Source organism: Charadrius vociferus, unplaced genomic scaffold, assembly GCF_000708025.1.
Source record: "Charadrius vociferus isolate BGI_N301 unplaced genomic scaffold, ASM70802v2 scaffold101, whole genome shotgun sequence".
NCBI lineage: Eukaryota > Metazoa > Chordata > Aves > Charadriiformes > Charadriidae > Charadrius > Charadrius vociferus.
Window position 1 is genome coordinate 1,441,120 of NW_009646941.1, and position 20,245 is coordinate 1,461,364.

The window sequence follows — 20,245 nt, forward strand, 5'->3', positions numbered from 1 at the left end:
AACGCATTTCTTTCTGTGCTGTGTGCAAGAACCTTTCTCACCCACAAAATGTTTAATCAAGTTCCTTAATTTTGCAGGAATATGTTGGCTTGAGACCCTTTTGGTTTTGAGCTCTGAGAAAGAAACTATTCAGCTGAGCCCAGATTTTAACTGGTTGGCCTTACTAGGATCTAATCAACGAAGAGTGTCTCCCACCTAAAACTGCGTAAAGCGTGACAGGAAAAGGAGAGAGATATTAGAGCAGTGAGCTGGATGGGAACACCACAACCATACTTTTCCAATTAGAAATGAACTACAGTCAGCCCCCATAGCAGCTGCATTTCTGTTTATTTCATATTTAACTTTCTCCCCTTCTCACCTCTCCTGTCTTTTCTAGGTTGGCTGTATGCCTTGGGTTTGGAATACCAATTCCAGCAGTTCAATAGTTATCATTTCTCCTGGTGGAACAAATAAAACAATGAATGAACTTCCATGTGACACAGCCCACTACGCTTTCCTTTCCTGTGTAGTGGGGACTCTCACCTTGGCAATATTTCTGCGTGTATCTTCCTTGCCAAAAATGATTCTCCTGCTTTTTGTTACAATTTTGTACATAGTTATTCTGGAACTCAGCGGTTACAGAAAAGCAGTGGGGTAGGTATCTTGCAAAGTTAAAGCAGTGGTTATTTCTGTATAGGTAGTCATGACATTGACTACTTATCTGTGAATTGTCCTCTAGCATTCAGTACTGCTTAGGGCTATATACCCAGTAAAGCATAAGAAATACTTAAGCCATACTCTCCCCAGCAACTGAATATTGGATATTACAATATTACAACTCCCCAGGAGTGGTAATATCCATCAACATGAGATCAGCTTTTGGGAACTAGCAACTGTTGCCCCATTATTCTGTAGTTTTATGCTAACATAGCTCAGCTGAACACACTGCAGTCTAATTATAATATGAAATAGAAAAACACTGTTAAAATTTTCAGTTCCATATTTCAGCAGCCCTCAACCAATTGCAATTTCATTTAACCTTTTGAGGTTTTTTAATGTTTTTATATTTCCTAATTAAAAGCATGCACATACATTACAATAATGCATAGCATTATAAAATCCTCAAGAAGTCGAATGTTGGTGTGATGCAGTGATCAGATTTACTGTCACCTACCTCCCTGCCCTTATGATTAGGGGGTACCCACATGTTCTAAACTAAAGATCTTATATCAAAAATATGCAGTGTTAGGTGTTAGAAAACCTGAAATAAACCATTTACTTTCTTTTTATTTTTAAGGGGTGGCTCCTTTTATATGCGTGGCTATGAACCAATACTAGCCATTTTGCTATTTTCTTGTGCTTTGGCACTGCATTCCAGACAGGTGGACTTGAAGCTGCGTCTGGACTACCTCTGGGCTGTGCAGGTAAGTAATAAGACTTTTCTTTCTAGCTTCCACGCACACAAAATGATGCCTGACTTTTTGAATTGACTTGCAAATACTTCCAGAACAACTTTCAGTTGGACTAAGACGCTCTCAAAATTTTTCATGTCTGTTGGGGTTTACAAAGCAAAATTATTAGAGCTTTCTTTCCACAGACCTATAAAATTAATTTGCTCTGGAGAACTGATTATTTTTTTTGTAGTTGTTCCATAACAGTACATCATTAATGAAGTAATATATTTATATCTAAGGTGCATTATGAATAAACAGCATTTCAAACATGGGAAATTGACTGTTAGCAATATGAACTTGAGATAAAGAAATTGAATCCATGGGTTTTTTTCATCTTATAATACAAAAAGGGGTGAACATAAGTTGATGTTAAGATAAACTGAAAAGAAGCAAATAAAACTGATAAAAGGAAATGCTTATACTCAGACCATGCAATGAAACTATGGAGTTCTTTCCCAAGGGAAGATCAGAAATTAAGATAGATACCAGGTGCTTGGACTTCTGTTAAAGAAAAAATATATTTCTTAACTCTCATAATGACAGCAAAACCTATAGAAATTATATTAGGCATAAGCAGGGGCATCAGAAAATGTCTACCTCCTGTCACACCTCCCAGCAGTCTTATTCCCACCTCCAAAGTGTTTCACACTGGCCCTTGAGGGAAAGTTGAAGATGTAAGTTTGTTTGGGTGAAATTTGGAAGTTGCCTTTCTGATAAATCTTACACTTTTACACTCTTGTAGTTCACAGAGTTCACATCCTGTTCTCACCTGCATCCTGTTAACTATGCTGTTAAGAGGACTGTATAAATCATTGCAGTGCTTGCTTTTACGTGTAAGACCAAGACTGGAACACACGGGTTAAACACATCCCTGATTCTACTGTGTTATCTAGAACAGAGAAATCAGAAATGGCTTAGCTCTACTATCTTCTACTCTTAAAATTTTTCAACCTAACAGTTAAGCTCTGTTGGGATTTTTTTTGTGTCTTGATTTCCAAGACCATGTCCACCTCCTTTATGATTTAAGTTTATCTTGTTCTTTAATTTCTGTGGAATCTGTGCTGTTTAACTGAGTAAACAACTCGTGATCGGTTCATTTAATTTTTGTCCAATGACCTGCAGTATTGATAGATGCTGTGCCTGTCAGCCTCAGAAGTTTTCTTTGGACAAACTGATAGTAGTTTCCACTTGCTATGGTGCCAAATATAGTTTTCAGGTGGGAAAAAAAAAAATCCTTTTGAAACTCAGAGCAGCACATGACTAGCTGTATAGCAGCTATCTTTATATAGGTTGGCATGTGGTGGAGCTATGTAAGTGCCATATGATTGATGAATATGAGACCTTCTGTATGTTATTGCTAGCCGTGAAATAGAGTGGCAAGCAGAAAGATACTGTTTTGCTATCCTGTGGTCTTTCAACAGGTCAAGAGTGAGTTCCAGCATCTGAAATGCTTTTCATCATTTCAGCTACTGTGACTTGCACAGTGAATTGTGTATCCCTAAGGAATGTACTTCTTAAAGATTCTTAGTTTTAACTTGGCTTTAATTAGCAATCAATTAGTTTTAAAAATTCAAGTACAGGAAACTAATGGGATGCTTGGCTGCTGAAAGACCAGAACTGGACAATAGTAAAGGCAGAAATATAAACTTTTTCTGTTTTCTTGGGGACAGGTTTTACAGAAATACCTAGTTGTCTACCACTATTGTTAAAACCATTGTGCACTTACTCCAAAGGACAATAAGGGGAGTTAAGACATATAGATGCCTATCAAATTTCAGTAATGTCCAGCAGCATCTTCAGGTACCATTTCAAAAAGGACTTTTCATCTGAGAAGATCAAATGCCATTTTCAGATCTTTTCAATTGCAAATCAGGTACTTATGTGGTACCATCTTGTCTGTGAGATTTGCATGATAATAATCAGAAAGGAAAAAAAATCAGTGTAGGTAGAAAATTCAGAAACTAAGGATCAACATAACTGCCATTCTTTGAAATCAGTATGCTGGGTGCATGCTTGGCCTCTAATGGTCTGGGCATATACCCTTGTTATTCTTGACTCCACATGGAAGATCTATTCCCTGTACAATAAATAATAGTGGATAACACATTGTAAGGAATATTGTTCTAGTTTCCACTCTGTGTGGTGGTTGTAAATAGTATTGAATACAACATAACATGCAGTTATCATCATGATGGATGTTACAGAAGTGCTTATGGTGCTTACCTATTCAAATGGATAAGTAAAAAAACCATTATCTTTGTACTCATTAAACTCTTTGGCATAGTAAAAATCTAAGTGTTAAAAGCTCTGGGAATACTGTTGGTTGGAAATACCTATATGTTAAAACTGCCTTTGAAGAGTTAGTAAACTCCAAGCTACTAATTGTTTAACAATCTTTAAGAGGAGACAGGGGTAAACACCAACTTCCTGAGCGACAATTTTCTCTAGCTGCTGGGCTGCATTCTTGGTCATGTTCCTCTACAGCCACTGTACTACTGACCATTGAACTATGTTGACTTAACTTGGTTTCGTTCTTGGTAGCAGAAGTTTTAGAAAGACCATTGACTTAGTGCACAGGGACTATGGAGATTTTCTTCTGTTTTACAGAATGAGCGTGCTGGTTCTTTGTGCAAACACCGAATTGCATGAACCACTGCTAGACCTGGAGACTCACATCTCCCAGTAACCAGCTGCTGCTGTGTGGAAGATGTGCCAACATGGTACAACATGTATTTTTAGGAAGCTTCTCAGTTGTTGGCTTACAACTGGGAGAATTTCAGACTCAAGGACTATTCTGGAAGTTGTAAGCACTTTGTTTGCATACTTTTAGTAGGGCTCATTGTGAGGCTAGTCCTGTAAAAATGTTCTCAGATGAATAAAACCATATGTGGCGTAAGCTGCAATAAAAAGGATTTCATAGATATTTTCATTTACTTCATCATGAGCAACAAACAATCTAGTATTAACTAAATGATATTTTAAACACTGAAAATATCCTGCAATTAATACCTATATTAATAAGAATATATAGATAGAGGTTCAGTGGTCTATGCTAAACTCAGAGGAAAACTCATTTTCATAGATTTTGTCTGCCATATCAGGGGAAAAAAAATGTTTTGAGGAAAAGCAGATTTCAGAAAAGAAAAACTAATTTAGAAAAATGATACAGTTTCAAGAAAAGTTAATCTAATTTCCATGCATCTAGGTTATATAACCAGAACAGAGATAATACAGAATGATTTATGTACATCATGTGAAAAAAATAGATTTTTCTGATAAGTCGTTAAAACATTTATATTTGTACTTATTGTTCACACATAAGTGGTGGTACAGGTTCTTGTTGATTTTGCTAGTTTTTTTTCTGTGCCGAATTTAACCTTTCTGAATATCACAGTATTTCCAGAAAATATCTGTTGGGTTTGGGTTTTTTTTTAACAGGCAGTGGGAGGAGAATTTAATTTTCTACATAACATTGTTGAGTAACTCCATGTGCCTCACATGACAATAACTGTGAATAGCAAATATAGGAGCATTTTACTTATTTGTGACTGATAATCGCTTTTGCTTATGCAAATTATTCAACAAAACTGGGGGACACACACACAAATAAATACAAGCAATAAATTTATGGAGAAACTAAAACTGCCTAAAAATGGAGTTGCTCACTTACCCGGGATTTGTCAGGAGAGAAAAATAAGAACAATACAATGATATGTCTGATTGTTTAGGGAATACTTTAGTCTTTAGGAAATACTAGAATATCATTCAGCTGTCTTTTCTAATCGTGACACTTGTAAGAAATATGTATCTTACAGTCAGCAGGCAAGACTTGCCAGGTGTGCTTGCATTTCCTTTGAAAAATCTGGCCCTATAGGAGTGTGATGGGTCTCTTCCCTGTGGTTTTAGTGCCACCTTCAGGTACAAAGATGATGTTTCTGTGGGACCAGTGCCCGGCTTCTTGTTAGCTGTGTCTTGAAACAGTGGCTTTTCATGTGATAACTCCTCAGTCAGTGACATTGCTGCAGCATTTTTATGCTTCTTAAACAGTCACTTCATAACTAAAGTGATACAGCAGTTCAGACCACTTCCTGAACAGAGGGTGTGTAACCAGTTACTAGCATTGTCAAAACTGTGGGATGCTGTGCAACTTTGTGAAATGCAATAGCTATTAATTATGTTGATGTCAAAAGCCATAGTACCAAAAAACATTTTAAATTTTGTCACCAGGTCTGAAGCAAAAACAAAGCCTGCTTTTAAATACTGTAGCTCTGCAAATACAGTTAAATTCTGCAAAATGACCTAGCTGCCATGAATACCAAACAGGTATAAGCAAAAAGCAGAATGTAAAAAATAATGTTGCTTATGCCTGTGTATTTTCTTTCTTGTTTTTTTCCCAATAATCTGGCTTTGTTTTTGAGCCAGCAGCTATTGCATAACTATCATGCAGGCAGTTTTCCTTAATTTACCAATAGGAATAGGGACAAATAGACAAAGGTTTGGATACTGTTTAGCTGTCTGGGTAATATTTCCACCAGGAATGTAAATACCTGTGATCTGTGCTATTTTAATCTTCTTTCTGCAGGCCCAAGTACTCCTTCTCTCTTCTCAGTGTCTGTTCTGCCTGGGAAAGGGTGATGCCTACACATCCTTTTATCTCAGCTGCTCAAAGAGTAGGCAGTAAGAGTTCATGAGTCACAAGGAGGAAAGACAGTTTTCACTGCATTACCCCGAAGGGCAGAAATCAGGATGCTGGAAAAAAGTCCAGAAAATATCAGTAATTGGTTTACTCCCCCACCCCCTAGAGCCATGTGATGGGATAGTTTTAGAGCCTTCACTGCTGAACGCAACCAAGTCTTTTTTTACCTCACCTTCACTCTTTATCTTCCCTTGCAAGAGACACAAGGAGGTCTTTCCTCTTTCCCCAGGCAGCTCCTGAGGAGTTGCACATGAGAGCTGTCTTAGGCAGTGTGCGGTGAGAGGATGGATGCTCAAACTCTATGCAGTAGTAGCAGAGAAGGTACAGTTCAATTCATATTCCTAGCAGATCACTTTAATAAAGGCAGGATGTTAGACTGGTATGTCTGGACGATGCAGTCCACGCAGAGACTCTGGCTGGGGTACCAGCAACAGTATAGCAGGATTAACCCTGTGTGTGGTCTAAGCTGATATACCCTGCTTTTCAACACAACTAAGTAGCTCAGGAGTGCTATGCTAATTCCATGAATATTCTGCTTCTAGGTCTGGGGCTAACACAGCTTATTCTTCATTGCAAAGCATTGCCCCATATAGGCATCGCCTGTGCAAATGTCTCCCTGAACCGCAGGTAGAGAGTACACTCCTCTCTCCCTGTTGGCTAGAAAGTGCCAGACCTGAAGTAGGCCAGGGCAGAAAAAGCTAAAGAGCATTTGACCTACATTCCCCTCGCTGTGCTGTTTGCATAATTTGTCTCTACTTAGGGTTTGCTACCGTTAGTATTATTCAAGGGCCATTGCTGCCCCACGGTATTATTCAAGGGCCTTCCATGAGCTTAGTGGCTTTCATCTCATTTCTGGCAACTAAAGCATCTCGAAGTCAAAATTGTAGTTAACAGTTTTGCATCCAAAAAGGGGAAGACACACCTGCTAGATGTGTTGGAAATGTAGCATTCTACTGTGTTTCTTAGCAGTGGCAACATCTTTGATGCCTTTCCCTGCTCTTGGAGTATTTGCCCCCCCTTCAGTCCTGACTTTGGTGGTTTGGTTTGAGCTACTAGCTCTTCACTCGGGAGCTCAGTTCTCAGCCTCTTTCTTAGTCACGGCTGTGGTCCCATGATTGTGAACATTGTCACACCCGTACCTGAACACACAGAGCAGTGTCACTGGCATTTCTCTCCCACTATTTTCATGACTGTATTGAAGCAAGACAGAAAGGAGGAGAAAAGCCATCACATGCCTTAAAGTTTCGTCAGAAGGAAACAACCAGAAAACCAATAGGCTAGAGCGTCTTTTCTCATTTATTTTATGTTGATATATTAGAATTGTCTTTTATTTCTGTGTGTCAAAGGCTGGACAGAATCCAGCAACATGACCAAGGTCACAAGGGTTTGCTTCAGTGCTGGCAGCTTTCTCCTTGTGCTGTGGCTTTCTCTGAAACCTTTGTTGTGAATCTTACGCAATGGTAGGAAACACTACATATTGCTGAAGAATGTTCTCAGCCATGTCTTCTGAAATGAGTGCTTTGGTCCACGACTGGGCAATGCAGAGGAATCTGATCACACATTTCCAGATCAGAAATGAACAGCAGCTGCCAGTGATTGAGCAACATCACCATTCATGCAATGCGTCAAACTGATTACTCTGCTTACCTACCCCTGCTTGATTACTTTGACTTATCCAGGAATCTCTACACCCTGGCCCACATATGTATAGTTCTTTATGCTGCTATTCTGCCCCATATTGTATTGGGAGCTTAACTGAGAACCTTAAATATTCCTAGGAAGAAAGTAACAAAAAAAGTTCTTATTGAAAAATTGAGGAATGGATAATGAAGCCCAAAAAGGATTTTTTTATTCAGAGCTTGAATTCAGTTTGAAAATCTCTTTGCTGTTGTCAGAGAAAAATTTCCCATATTCCAGTATGATGTAAAAAAGAATCTGTAAGCTTGGTTTGGATTTTCAGCTGGAAAAAGATTTTTATTTTTATTATTAGAGCATTTAAATTCAAACAGTCAGACCAAATGCAAGAGGCCATTGCACATGTTTATACACAACATTAAGTCAGGGACAGAGCTATACCACCAAAATAGGGAAAGAATATTTTAAGAAAACAGAATATGAAATTTAAACAGAAAAAAAAGCATTAGGAAAACAGCTCACAAACAGGAAATAGGTACTTGCTGGGAATAAAAATTTAAGGCTTATTTCTTGCAAAGCTTAACTGCTATTTAATATTTACTGATATTTCACCTCTGGAATAAATTCTGATCCTTATTATACGTATTAGAGGAGGAGCTGAGAATTTATTTCAAAAAGAAATGATTCCTGAAGAACTTATGTTTATAGAAACAGTTCTCATTCAGCATTCTTTCTACTTGTAAAGAAATCTTTTTTTTTTTTTTTGTAAAAAAAAATCACATGAAAAGAATATTATAAGACTACACAAAGGCAAGAGTTGACTGGTTTTCTCCCACTTAGACAGGAAGGGATAGTGAGAAAAGTATGTAGACTTTCTAATAGATCAGGATAGCAAATTCTAGATACAAAAGGGACACGAACAAAGATTAGAACAGATTCTTCAGTGGTTTACGAGATTGTAGTTTCTCAACAATGCCTGAGAATTTGGCCTTCCAGTCTTGTGCTGACTGTAGATAAACAAAATCCTATTGGTATCACAGCAGTAGATTTGTGTTACAGTTCTGTGAGTGTGATTGAAGAGCAAAGAATAATCTGTGATTTCTATGAGATGAATTATAAGATACTGGTCAAATATTTTCTAACTGAAATCAGAATGTGGGGCCAAAAGTCACTCTAACAACAGGAGCAAATTCCACAGAATTAAATTTGCAGAAGGGTCTACGAAGGACTGTGCTGGAATTTGCAGACCTAGGACCCCCAAATGAGATGCCTAGATATTCAGTATTTTTCCAATAAGGGGTCTGATTTTTAGAATTGTTTCCTAATCCGTGACTCCCACTAACTCCTGTGAGTCAAGACACTTGTAATAAGATACCAGTACCTTGAGTTAAGGACCTCAGCTGTTTTAACTCCTAGGCACGCTTTCTGAATGCTGTCATTCATATGAATGATAGAATTTCTGTTGCTGTTGTGCACAGAAATTTCTGTACACAAGAACTGTATATGCTTTCATGACGAATGCCAGAGTAATTAAAAACAACTTTAGAAATGTTAATTATTTTTATATTACTTTTTTTTTTTTTAATTGCATACCACTCTTAAGGATGTTCAATTTTAAAACCTTTTTCTCTGTTGAAGTTACTGTCTTACCAAATCTGTTTCCATTTTCTGCAAAATGATGTAGGTTTGCTTTAAACAGTGGTGATTCTCCAGGTTTCTCTTCTTTGAAAGGTGGATCAAATACTGCTGTCACTGTCTCCACCTACCTGGAAAGTGGTTGGCCTCCAAGGCCAGTGTGACTTAAGTGGGATTATTCTAGCTTTTTACTCTGTAAAAATATCAAGGGCCTATTTAAAAGAAAAGAGAACTATAGAAGACACTAATACATTTAGCTAATCAAGCCCTGAAAGTAGTCATCAGCCCAGAGACTTTAGCTTGAATTACTAAGGTCTTAAAGGGATTTTGCACCGATGTAAAAGCATGGTATAGGAGAGCTGTTCCTACTCTACTTTGCAGGCATTATTTTGCTCAGTTTCATTTCAAAGGGTGAATTAATAGAAGCTATTTGATGGCTTCAGCTATTTTTTTGTGCTTTTTGGAAAGGTATTTCTTTTCCTCTGTCCCCACAGGCAGAAGAAGAGAGAGATGATATGGAGAGAGTCAAGCTGGATAACAAAAGAATTCTCTTCAACCTGTTGCCAGCACATGTTGCACAGCATTTTCTTATGTCTAATCCAAGAAATATGGTAAACCAAGATAAAATTTAAAGACATAGCAATGTTGTATGGGTGTGACTCTGTATAGCTTGGGTCACTTTTCAACTGTACGTTTTCAAGAAAGGCTTGGACTTACAAAATTTCATTCACGTTAAAAGGAATAGTGTTGTAAAAACTTGTGTTCAAGAATTAGATTGGGATTATTTCTTTCACTGTAGTGTCTTTCTCTGAAAAATTTTAATAAAAAGCAGGAAAAGGGAATGTTGCGTCATTCAATGTTAATGCAGCCAAGTGTCTGCATGCAAATCACTTTTTTTTTTCAATCAATTTAGAATATTGGTATTTATCACAGTATTTCATGAGCTCATTTTGATTCTGAATGGTGAAGTATATGAACTCTTAGACACTTCCACATGAACCACTCTAGTTCTGGAAATATGCTGCCATTACCGGATCCATCCATTTAAAGTTAAAAATAGAGAATTGTATGCACCCAAGGAAGACACAGTAGCTTTTAACATCAAAGGCTGCAGTGATTAAATAAAGTAGTTCAGGAAGCCCTTACCAGAGTCCTTCTGGTGCAGCTGCAATACCTGCACCACTGGAGTAGCTGTAATGGCCATGATACTGCTCTTGAGAATTTGGATCAATGTATTTGAACCACAGAAGAGTGGTATTACTTTTCATGAGCCCTACAAATTCTTAATCAGAAACCTTACCATACAGAAGAGAGTTATATTGTTAATGTTGAATATTGGACTCTGCAACTCAGGGAGACATGAAGGAGTGAGGCTGGTTTTGTGCTGCAGGGTAAAATTGTTCCATCTCGTATTTTAGTTATAAAACAAAATTGAAAAAATGCAATTATTGCTCATACAATAAAATTTCTACAAGTGTTAAGACTTTCTACAAAATTTTTACTTACTGCTTCCGTGTCTAACGGAGAAAAAGACTGTTGCTTTAAATGGGTTTAATAGCTTAGGTGTAAATGTTCTTTTGTGCTTTTGAGTGGAGAGATCTTTCAACATTTTTTTAATAAGGCTTGCTTTCTCTCTACCAAAAATGATGTCTTTTGTCCTAGCTATTGCTTAGCAGTAGAATAGATATCATAATAATGTTGCCTGGTTTAGATTAATATTCTAAAGTAAAAATTGTATGTGCTTATTAACTGCAGGACCTTTATTACCAGTCATATTCGCAAGTGGGAGTGATGTTTGCTTCCATCCCAAATTTCAATGATTTCTACATTGAATTGGATGGCAATAATATGGGAGTGGAATGTTTGCGCCTGTTAAATGAAATTATTGCTGATTTTGATGAGGTAAGGTCTAAACACTTTGTTTTTTGACCATATCAGTTCTACCAAATTATTATCAACAGAGATTATCTGTAGCAATTCAGCGTATCTTGGACTGCCTAATAAAACAGTACTGTAAACTTCCTCTTCAATTGTAGTTGGTGTCCATTGGGCTTTTCCAAAGTGCCCAGTTTGTACTTTTGGTCACAGAAGTCTGACCACAAATTCCTCTAATATAAGAAGAGTGTTAAAATGTGAGTAAACGGTAGTTTTTTCAATGACCTGAAAGTGGGCAAGCCTCAACTTACCCAAAATAATATGGTTTAAGCAACTTGCACATATTATCTGATAACTATGGTTGCTTGTCTAAAATATTATGTAATATTTAACAGTTTTATGTTTTAAACAAAGCTTATGGACAAAGAATATTATAAGGACATAGAAAAGATCAAGACAATTGGAAGTACATATATGGCAGCTGTGGGACTTGTACCTACTTCAGGAACCAAGGTAAGAAGATTTTACATGATGATCTTTTGTGGAGGAACCATTCTCCTTCAATTTCCAGAGTAACATCAGAAACACAACACACTCTATGTGTTTACAGATAACTTATATTACTTCTTTACAACAATTTAAATCTGAAATACAAAGAACAACTATAGCATGGATAGAAAAATTGCTATCCTAGCAATTGCTTATGTGGCTTCATTTGGGATTTCCTTGGCTCCGGATTCTCTGCAAATTGGCATTAAAAAAAAAAACAAAAAACAAAAAAGCTTATAAATCAGAGTGGTAGTGTTTTAAACCCAGTATCTGAGATGATCTTGTAAGATGGAGGGAAAGGGAGAATCTAAGTGTAATGATTTGCTGCAAAACTCACACAAGAATATTAAATATTTTTTTTTTTTTTAATATTGAAATCTCAGTGCAACCTACTTTCAAAACAAACAGCCTCTTCCAACCTCCATCATGGACAGGAACTTAGTGCTAGGTACATTGCTGCCAGGCACTTTACTCTGGTCCCTCCAAGTCAGCTCTTCTCTGTCTCTACTGCTAGCATTCTTTTTACCACTTTAATTACTCAGCAATAAAAAAAGACAAAGTCATATCAGACCCACTAGTTCTGGGGCACAGTTCTTCTTCTGTATCCTCTTTACTACTCTTGAGTGTGTTTCTCATCTTAAGTTTGTGTCTTAGGACAGAGATTTCCTACATTTGCATGCAGCATCTGGAAAAGCAGAGAACCCTGTGGACAATATGCTGAATATATTGCATACAGAGTACTACGCACATTAATAATTATATTAATAAAATTAATTTATGAAAAAATAATAAAATTAATAACATGAGGAACAAAATGAAAACTAAAGTAATCCATGCACCTAGTCCGCCCAGAATATCTAGACACCTCTTCTCTGTTCTGATATGCATGTACGTATGTTACAGAGGTACACTGCATGTATATGGTTTAGCATTGCAAAATAACACCGACTTAGAAGGCAAAAGCAAAAAGGTCCAGAAGATGGCCTGTGAACTTTCTAGCAACATTTATCCTTGTTAAGTAAATAAAAAACAAGGCCACATTGAAATCAATTGTTAGAATCATGTTGGAGTATATCACATGCAACTAATTTTCAGATCTGCAGGGTATTTACAACTGATGCTTTCCTTTGTATCATTCCTAGAAATCTATGCATTATAAAAAGGTACTTTTAAAACTCTGTTTATGCTGAAATGTTTGAGTCCAGGGTCCTGAAGCAGGCAGAAAAATTGATCCTTTGAATTTTGTTCAGTGTGATCTCAGGCAAACAGCATACTTGTGTGTCTGCTATAAATGCTCTTTGAACTATAATCCCAAAAACAAGTGTGTTATTGGGTAACTTTGGCAGCATATGTTCCAAAACCTAAACATGTTTATCTCTTGTATTTTATAGTTGCTAACTGAAGGGTCAGCTGAGTTAGCCCATTACTGAAGATACCACGCTGAGCTTATGATAGTAATGCATTTTAAATCACTGCAGAAGGTCTTGTACGGGACTCTGCCTTTCTCTGAAATCTTGGGGCAAATTTTGATCTTTTCTGTACAGGTAGAATTTATTTAACATTCAGAAAACCTAAAGATCTTGTATGAAACAGGTATTTTTTAATTTAACTTGGGGTTTCAGCTCTTCTGTGATCTCTTCCCACTGCTCTTGTGATGCAAACCAGTAGAAATTATTCACATCCTCTTGGCAGTTTCCCACTAGGTCTTCAGCATGCAGCAATGTATTAGAAGTCCAATGATCCTGGGTAGCCCATCAGGCGCAGACGATCACTGCCAGCCGTTACACAGTCCCTGGGCTGCCCTGCGGAGTTAGATGCGTCCATGGGAAGCCATAAGAGACCCAAGTGCTTCTGGTCTCCCCTCTGCCAGGGTTGTCCCAGCTTCATCAGAAAATGTGGCACAACTTTATGATTGTGAGCCACCAATTTCATGCTAGGATTCAGACATGAGCAGAAAGGAGTGGATGGAGTTAACTGTCCTCTTAATGGAGGATATTTACACACATAAGAACCCAGTACCCTGATGAAGTTAAATATTTAAATCCCAGATTTTACAGGACTGCTGTTTCTGCAGCTTGACTTCAGCAGGTGACTACAGTAAATACACATTGCCTCTGTCAGGGGAGTTTTGCTTTGCTGTGATGCTCTGTGCAGTATTTCCAGTAACTATTTCTCTGATGTTTAAATAAATATATGCTTGCCAGTTACACCATCAGGGCAGCATGCAAACCAAGCTCTTTGTAGATCTTTTACACAATATAAGTTGATTGTGTGTGTGGAGTCCTTTGAAATTATGTCTGTGATTTCACTAGGGTCCTGACTTCACCAGGGTCCTAACTTTGTGGTGTTCTTCAGTGCAGGTTCAAAAGAGTTTGACAATAATCCTTTTGAGAGGCATCTGTCACCTGCAGTGCTTCCAGTATTTGTCACCAGTCCTCTCTCCTGCAACCGTGAGGGGCATTGCAGGAAATCAAAGCATTCATCAGGCAGCAAAGAAATGGAAGGATAAGGAATATAAAGAAGATTAGATGATTAAATAAAACTATACACTTCTCCTTCCCTCCTCTAGACATTCAGTATTCTTCTTCTCTGTTGGAAGTGTAGCCAATATTAATTCTTGTTCTTCCTTTGTCTTGGTGAGGCTGGAAAAGAGTAGAGCTAGTTGACGTTGCAAGAAGCAGAATGCCAGAGACCCAGGCAGGTAAATAAAAATATCCTTCCTAAAACTTGGGACTGGCCCAGGGATGACTTTCATAATATTTTGTTAGTGCTTTGCTCTATTTTTTGTAAATTTCCCAGCCACATGAAGGAACGCTTTCAAACTAAGCTGAATAAAACAAATAGCAACCCGTTTCTCAGGTTTCTCAGCCACTGTCAAGTACTCCATTTATACAATCCTACTATCATGACAAAAACCCAGCGAGCTTTCATCTCATGCCAGCTGCCACAGCCCTGTTGTGCAACACCCTACTGAAGCTAGACTGCCACTGACCTTGCATTTCTTTCACCATATCCTACCTTTAGCCCACTTTCACTTTGCAAATCTGTTCAAGAATTCATATTTATTATTCAAATAAGAGCACAACATAAGAGCAAGCATACTGAGTCAGGTCAAAGGTCTATGCTAGTAACCTGTCTTTAACTAGCCAAAGGTAGATCCTGGGGGAAGGGTATGAGTTACAGGACAAACAGGCAAACCTCTCTCTTCCACTTTCTAATGATACGCTGCTTAAGAAATTCTAGAGCTACAGGTAATATCTTTGTACTACTTTGTAGCAAATATTCCTTCCATGAGTTTGAGTAATTATTTTTGACTCTAGATAACTTTTGGAATCCACAATATCCTCTGAAAATGAGTTTAATTAGACTGAAGTTGTAAAACTTATTTTCTTATGTTTGGGGGTTTTTTTTACAAGTTGATACTTAAGCATTTCATTTGCTGCCTTCTGGTTCTTTTGCTTTAGTTCATTTAGATATGTTAAACTCACTTCAGCTTGCCTGGAAAGGAAAGAAAATAGGGGTGCACTCCATCTCACAGGATTAAACCTAACAGGAATTTTGTCAATGGGAACAGCATGCACCCCATGGAGCTGGGAGCTAGCAAAAGCCCCAAAGGGAGAAGAGGGCAGAAACTACAGTTATTAATAATCATCAGGCAAAGCAGTTTTGTAAGAAAGCAGGTTATATTCCTTGCCATGCTCACAACAAACATCTGCAGCTCTCTAGCAACAGAACCACTTTACCACGGGAACTTTGCTTTCCATTCTTCCCAGAAATCAAAAAGAGAAAAGAAAAAAAAAATCAGTACTTGAGAAAAGAATGCATGCGCTGTAGCCACCATCAAAAGTTTCTTTTCATAAACAGCAAAATGGGTTAGATTCTTCCCCTAAGCCATACAGTCTGAGCTTTTCATTGTTTTTCATTTTGGTATTTCACCTGCCTCTAAGAACCATACAAATCTAATGTGCAATGCTATTTTGTTTCTAGGCTAAAAAATCGATTTATTCTCATCTGAGTACACTGGCAGATTTTGCAATAGAGATGTTTGACGTTCTTGATGAAATCAACTATCAGTCTTACAACGACTTTGTCCTACGAGTTGGTAAGTCACGTTTCTACAATTATCACACAAGCAGAACATTGTTGTTTGTTGGCTTTCCCTCTGCTGTCTGCAAAGGATAACTTGTCCTGCACTCATGACAAAAACTGAAAAAAAACCTTTAGCAGGAGAGTCACATCCATGTAGAAGGTCAGCAGGCTGGATGGTATTAAGGAATTATAATTGTGTCCAATTCCACTGTGTTTACTTAATCTATACACCCCTAAAAGGAAACAGCACCAATAATTTTATACAGTATTATTAGTGTACCCAGACTTGTGGCTTACACTACTTTGCATTGCTAAACTTCTGAAAACTGGGTCTGACCGTACTTAACTATTAATTTGAGTTTCATCTGCAAAAGCTTTGTTGGCATTAGAAGTGTAATGTGAGTTTTTGTCCACAGATGCCAAATCACCTCAACCAGTCCTGTTTTCTTCAACAGAACAAATCATAAACTCATAGAATGGTTAGAGTTGGAAGGGACCTTGAAGATTGTCTTGTTCCAACCAGCCTGCCATGGGCAGGGACACCTCCCACTAGACCAGGCTGCTCAAAGCCCCATGCAGCCTGACCTTGAACACTTCCAGGGATGGGGCATCCCCAGCTTCTCTGGGCAACCTGGTCCAGCATCTCACCACCATCAGAGTAAAGAATTTCTTCCTAATATCTAATCTAAATCTACCCTCTTTCAGTTTAAAACCATTAGCCCTTGTCCAATCACTACACTCCTTGACAAAGAGTCCCTTGTCGTCTTTTCTGTAGGCCCCCTTTAAGTACTAGAAGGCTGCTACAAGGTGTCCCCGGAGTCTTCTCTTCTCCTGGCTCAACAACCCCAACTCTCTCAGCCTCTCCTCATAGGAGAGGTGCTCCACCCCTCCAATCATCTCTATGGCCCTTCTTTGGACTTGCTCCAACAGGTCCATGTACTTCTTATGTTGGGGTCTCCAGAGCCAGACACAGTACTCCAGGTGGGGTCTCACGAGAGCAGAGTAGAACTTAGTGAACCCATGTTGTCTGTTACCAATAACCTCCTCATTTTGCACATGCTTTAGCATAGTTTCCAGGAGGATCTGCTCCATGATCTTGACGGGCACAGAGGGGAGACTGCCTGGCCAGTAGTTCCTCGGCTCTTCTTTTTTCCCCTTTTTGAAAATGGAGGTAATTTTTCCCCAAGCTTCTCATCAGCCAACCCCCCAAGCCCTTCTCCTCAGGGCTGCTCTCAATCCATACTCCGCCCATCGTGTATTTGATGGATAGTGGCTTAGCAATTTCATATGCCAGTTCCCTTAGGACCCACAGATGAATCTTATCAGGTCCCACAGATTTGTGCACCTTCAGGTTCCTTAGATGGTCTAGAACCTAGTCTTCTCCAACAGTGGGCTGTTCCTCATTCCTCCAGTCCCGCCTTTGCCTTCTGTGACTTGGATAGTATGGCTAAGGCACTTGCTAGTGAAGACGGAGGCAAAAAAGTTGTTGAGAACCTCAACTTTCTCCATATCCTGGGTGACCATGTCTCCCATTTCCTTCCTGAGTGGGCCCACATTTTCCCTAGTCTTCCTTTTGTCACTGATATATACATAGAAGCTTTTCTTGTAGCCCTTGACATCCCTGGCCAGATTTAATTCTATCTGGGCTTTAGCTTTCCTAACCTGATCCATGGCTGCTTGGACAATTTCTCTGTATTCCTCCCAGGCTACCTGTCCTTGCTTCCACCCTCTGTAGGCTTCCTTTTTCTGTTTGAGTTTTTCCAGGAGCTTCTTGTTCATCCATGCAGGCCTCCTGGCATTTTTGCCTGACTTCCTCTTTATTGGGATGCATTGCTCCTGAGCTTGGAAGAGGTGATCCTTGAATATTAACCAGCTTTCCCAGGCCAATCTTCTCTCCAGGGCTTTATCCCATGGTACTTTACCAAGAAGATCTTTGAAGAGGCCAAAGTCCACTCTCCTGAAGTCCAGGGTAGCGAGCTTCTTGTGTGCCTTCCTCACCACCCTAAGGATCTTGAACTCCACCATCTCACAGTCACTGCAGCCAAGGCTCCCCACCAGCCCCTCCTTGTTCGTGACAATAAGGTCCAACATGGCACCTTTCCTTGTTGGCTTTTCTATCTCTTGGAGCAGGAAGTTATCATCAACACATTCCAGGAACCTCCTGGATTGCTTATGCCCTGTTGTGTTGTCCCTCCGACAGATATTGGGGTCATTGAAGTCGTCCATGAGGACCAGGGCTTGTGCACATGAGGCTGCTTCTATCTGTCTGTAGAGGGCCTCATCTGCTTGGTCTTCCTGGTCTGTAGCAGACCCCCACTGTAACATAAACTGTCCCAGCATTCCCTTTAGTCCTGACCCATAAGCTCTTGGTCAGCTCCTCATCCATCCCCAGGCAGAGCTCCATGCACTCCAACTGTTTGTTGACAGAGGGCAACATCCCCACCTCATCTCCCCTGCCTGTCCTTTCTGAAGAGCTTGTAGCCTTCCATTCCAACACTCCCAGTCACAGGAGCCATCCCACCATGTTTCCATGATGTCAATAAGATCAGAGACCTGGCAGGCGTGTGCACATCTCTGACTCCTCCTGTTTATTCCACTTGTTATATGCATTTGCATTTAAGTTGGGCCCCCGGTGAAGCTGACTTACTGGCTGGAGTAGCTGGAATTCCTTTGTGCTGCACTCCAGGTACTTTCCTGTTGACCTGCAACCACCCTTCTCCAGGCTCTGGGTGTCTATTGCTGGCATTGGCATCATACTGGTAGGAGTGGGATGGACTAAGGTTCCCCTCCAGAAATCCTGAAATCCTCTGGTCTTCACAACACAAACCTTTCCATGCAATCCTTCAGATGTTATTACAGGCATTACCTCTCAGAGTCCTTTCTCCCAGCCTTCTTAGAAAGCAAGTTCCCTTCTTCCCTTCCTTACCTGCATCCTGTTCCACTCCAATGGTACTTCCACTGCTGTTCTCATTTCATTGCATATTCTAACACAGACAGTTTTTTCCAGTTTCTTTCTCCATGTATTTTCATGGCTGAATTGTGATAATGGGCTGGACAACCAGAAAAATGAGGTTGCTGGGAGCAGAAGATTGAGAAAGACCAAAGACATGAAGGGTAGCAACAGGAGATTTATACATCTTTGCCCTCCTGTACATCCTAAAAATTATAAACCCCGAATTCTCTTTGAAATTTGTTATAATTCCAGATTCACAAAGGGGCAGAAGACAAATATCTAACCCCCATTCTACTGCATAAGTTGCCTGGGAACGCCCTTGCACAGAACCTCATGCAGGATTTAGCATCTGCAGCTCTTCAGGGCACTCAGAAGAAGGAATATCCACTTTTCTCTTCAAAAAAAGGGGTCAAAATCAGTCAGAAATGTAGAATCAAGCCCTGTGTTTTCCCAAAAAAGATGCTTGAGGTGTTTTCACATACTGTCTTCTTCCAGTGTCTCCCTGATCTGTGTTGTCTGGTACTGACAACCAATGTCACATGCTTCCCTTACCCCATTCCTTGTGTCTTCCAGGCCACTATTTCTGTTCCACTTGGAAAACCTTCATTAAAAGGCTTTATATGAGTAACCACAGTGGAAGTCATAGAAAACAATTAAAAATCTTTAACTAAACTCATACTACCACTGCTTTTCTTCTTTTCTGAAAAAAACAAAAAAAGAAAATCCACAGATGTGCCAAATTTTTTGTTGTCTGTCATATTGCATTTCCAATAAGATCTCTCCGTGTATGTCTTTATTCTGTTTCTAAACCTCTTACAAATACAGAAGTCTAATTGGCATTAATTTAACGTATATTATGTCCTATGACCAGAAAAATTCTAAGGCACTTATATTAAATCTGTTTTGCAGGATTCATGTTTCCCTTGGATAATACGCTTTAGTGTTTAAACCCAAATTCATTTTTTTGATTTAGGTATTAATGTTGGGCCAGTGGTGGCTGGAGTCATTGGAGCCAGAAGACCACAGTATGATATCTGGGGGAACACTGTAAATGTCGCCAGCCGCATGGATAGTACTGGAGTGCAGGGGAAAATTCAGGTGAGCACATGCTGAGACAATTTTGCAAACTTTACATACCTCGCGTTTTATATGTGGTTGCATTTTCAAGACTGCTTAGAAAACAGCATCACTTGCTCTTGTGGTTCTTTTGAAAAGGGCAACATTCTCCAGATGATTCAAGCAACAGAGGTATAGTTGTTTTCCATTATATACTCTTCACTACTACTAGGCAACAAAATCCTCAAATAAATCATTTCCCATCAGAAGAAACAGAGTTCTCTGCTGTGTTGCACACAGTTGGAGGCAAGCCTGGGAATGCCG

At 39.1% G+C, this 20,245-nt stretch overlaps 1 protein-coding gene across 1 annotated transcript in view; it reads left to right on the forward strand.

Moving 5' to 3' along the window:
• ADCY1 (adenylate cyclase 1 (brain)) overlaps positions 1-20,245 on the forward strand; it is a gene marked incomplete at its 5' end in the record, with an annotated part of 154,259 nt that overhangs the window by 132,805 nt on the left and 1,209 nt on the right. The window contains 7 exons of the mRNA XM_009895050.1: positions 377-633; positions 1,277-1,403; positions 9,894-10,010; positions 11,155-11,301; positions 11,689-11,787; positions 15,811-15,925; positions 19,839-19,963. Coding sequence (XP_009893352.1) covers positions 377-633; positions 1,277-1,403; positions 9,894-10,010; positions 11,155-11,301; positions 11,689-11,787; positions 15,811-15,925; positions 19,839-19,963 — 987 coding nt within the window. The remainder of the gene's footprint in view (positions 1-376; positions 634-1,276; positions 1,404-9,893; positions 10,011-11,154; positions 11,302-11,688; positions 11,788-15,810; positions 15,926-19,838; positions 19,964-20,245) is intronic.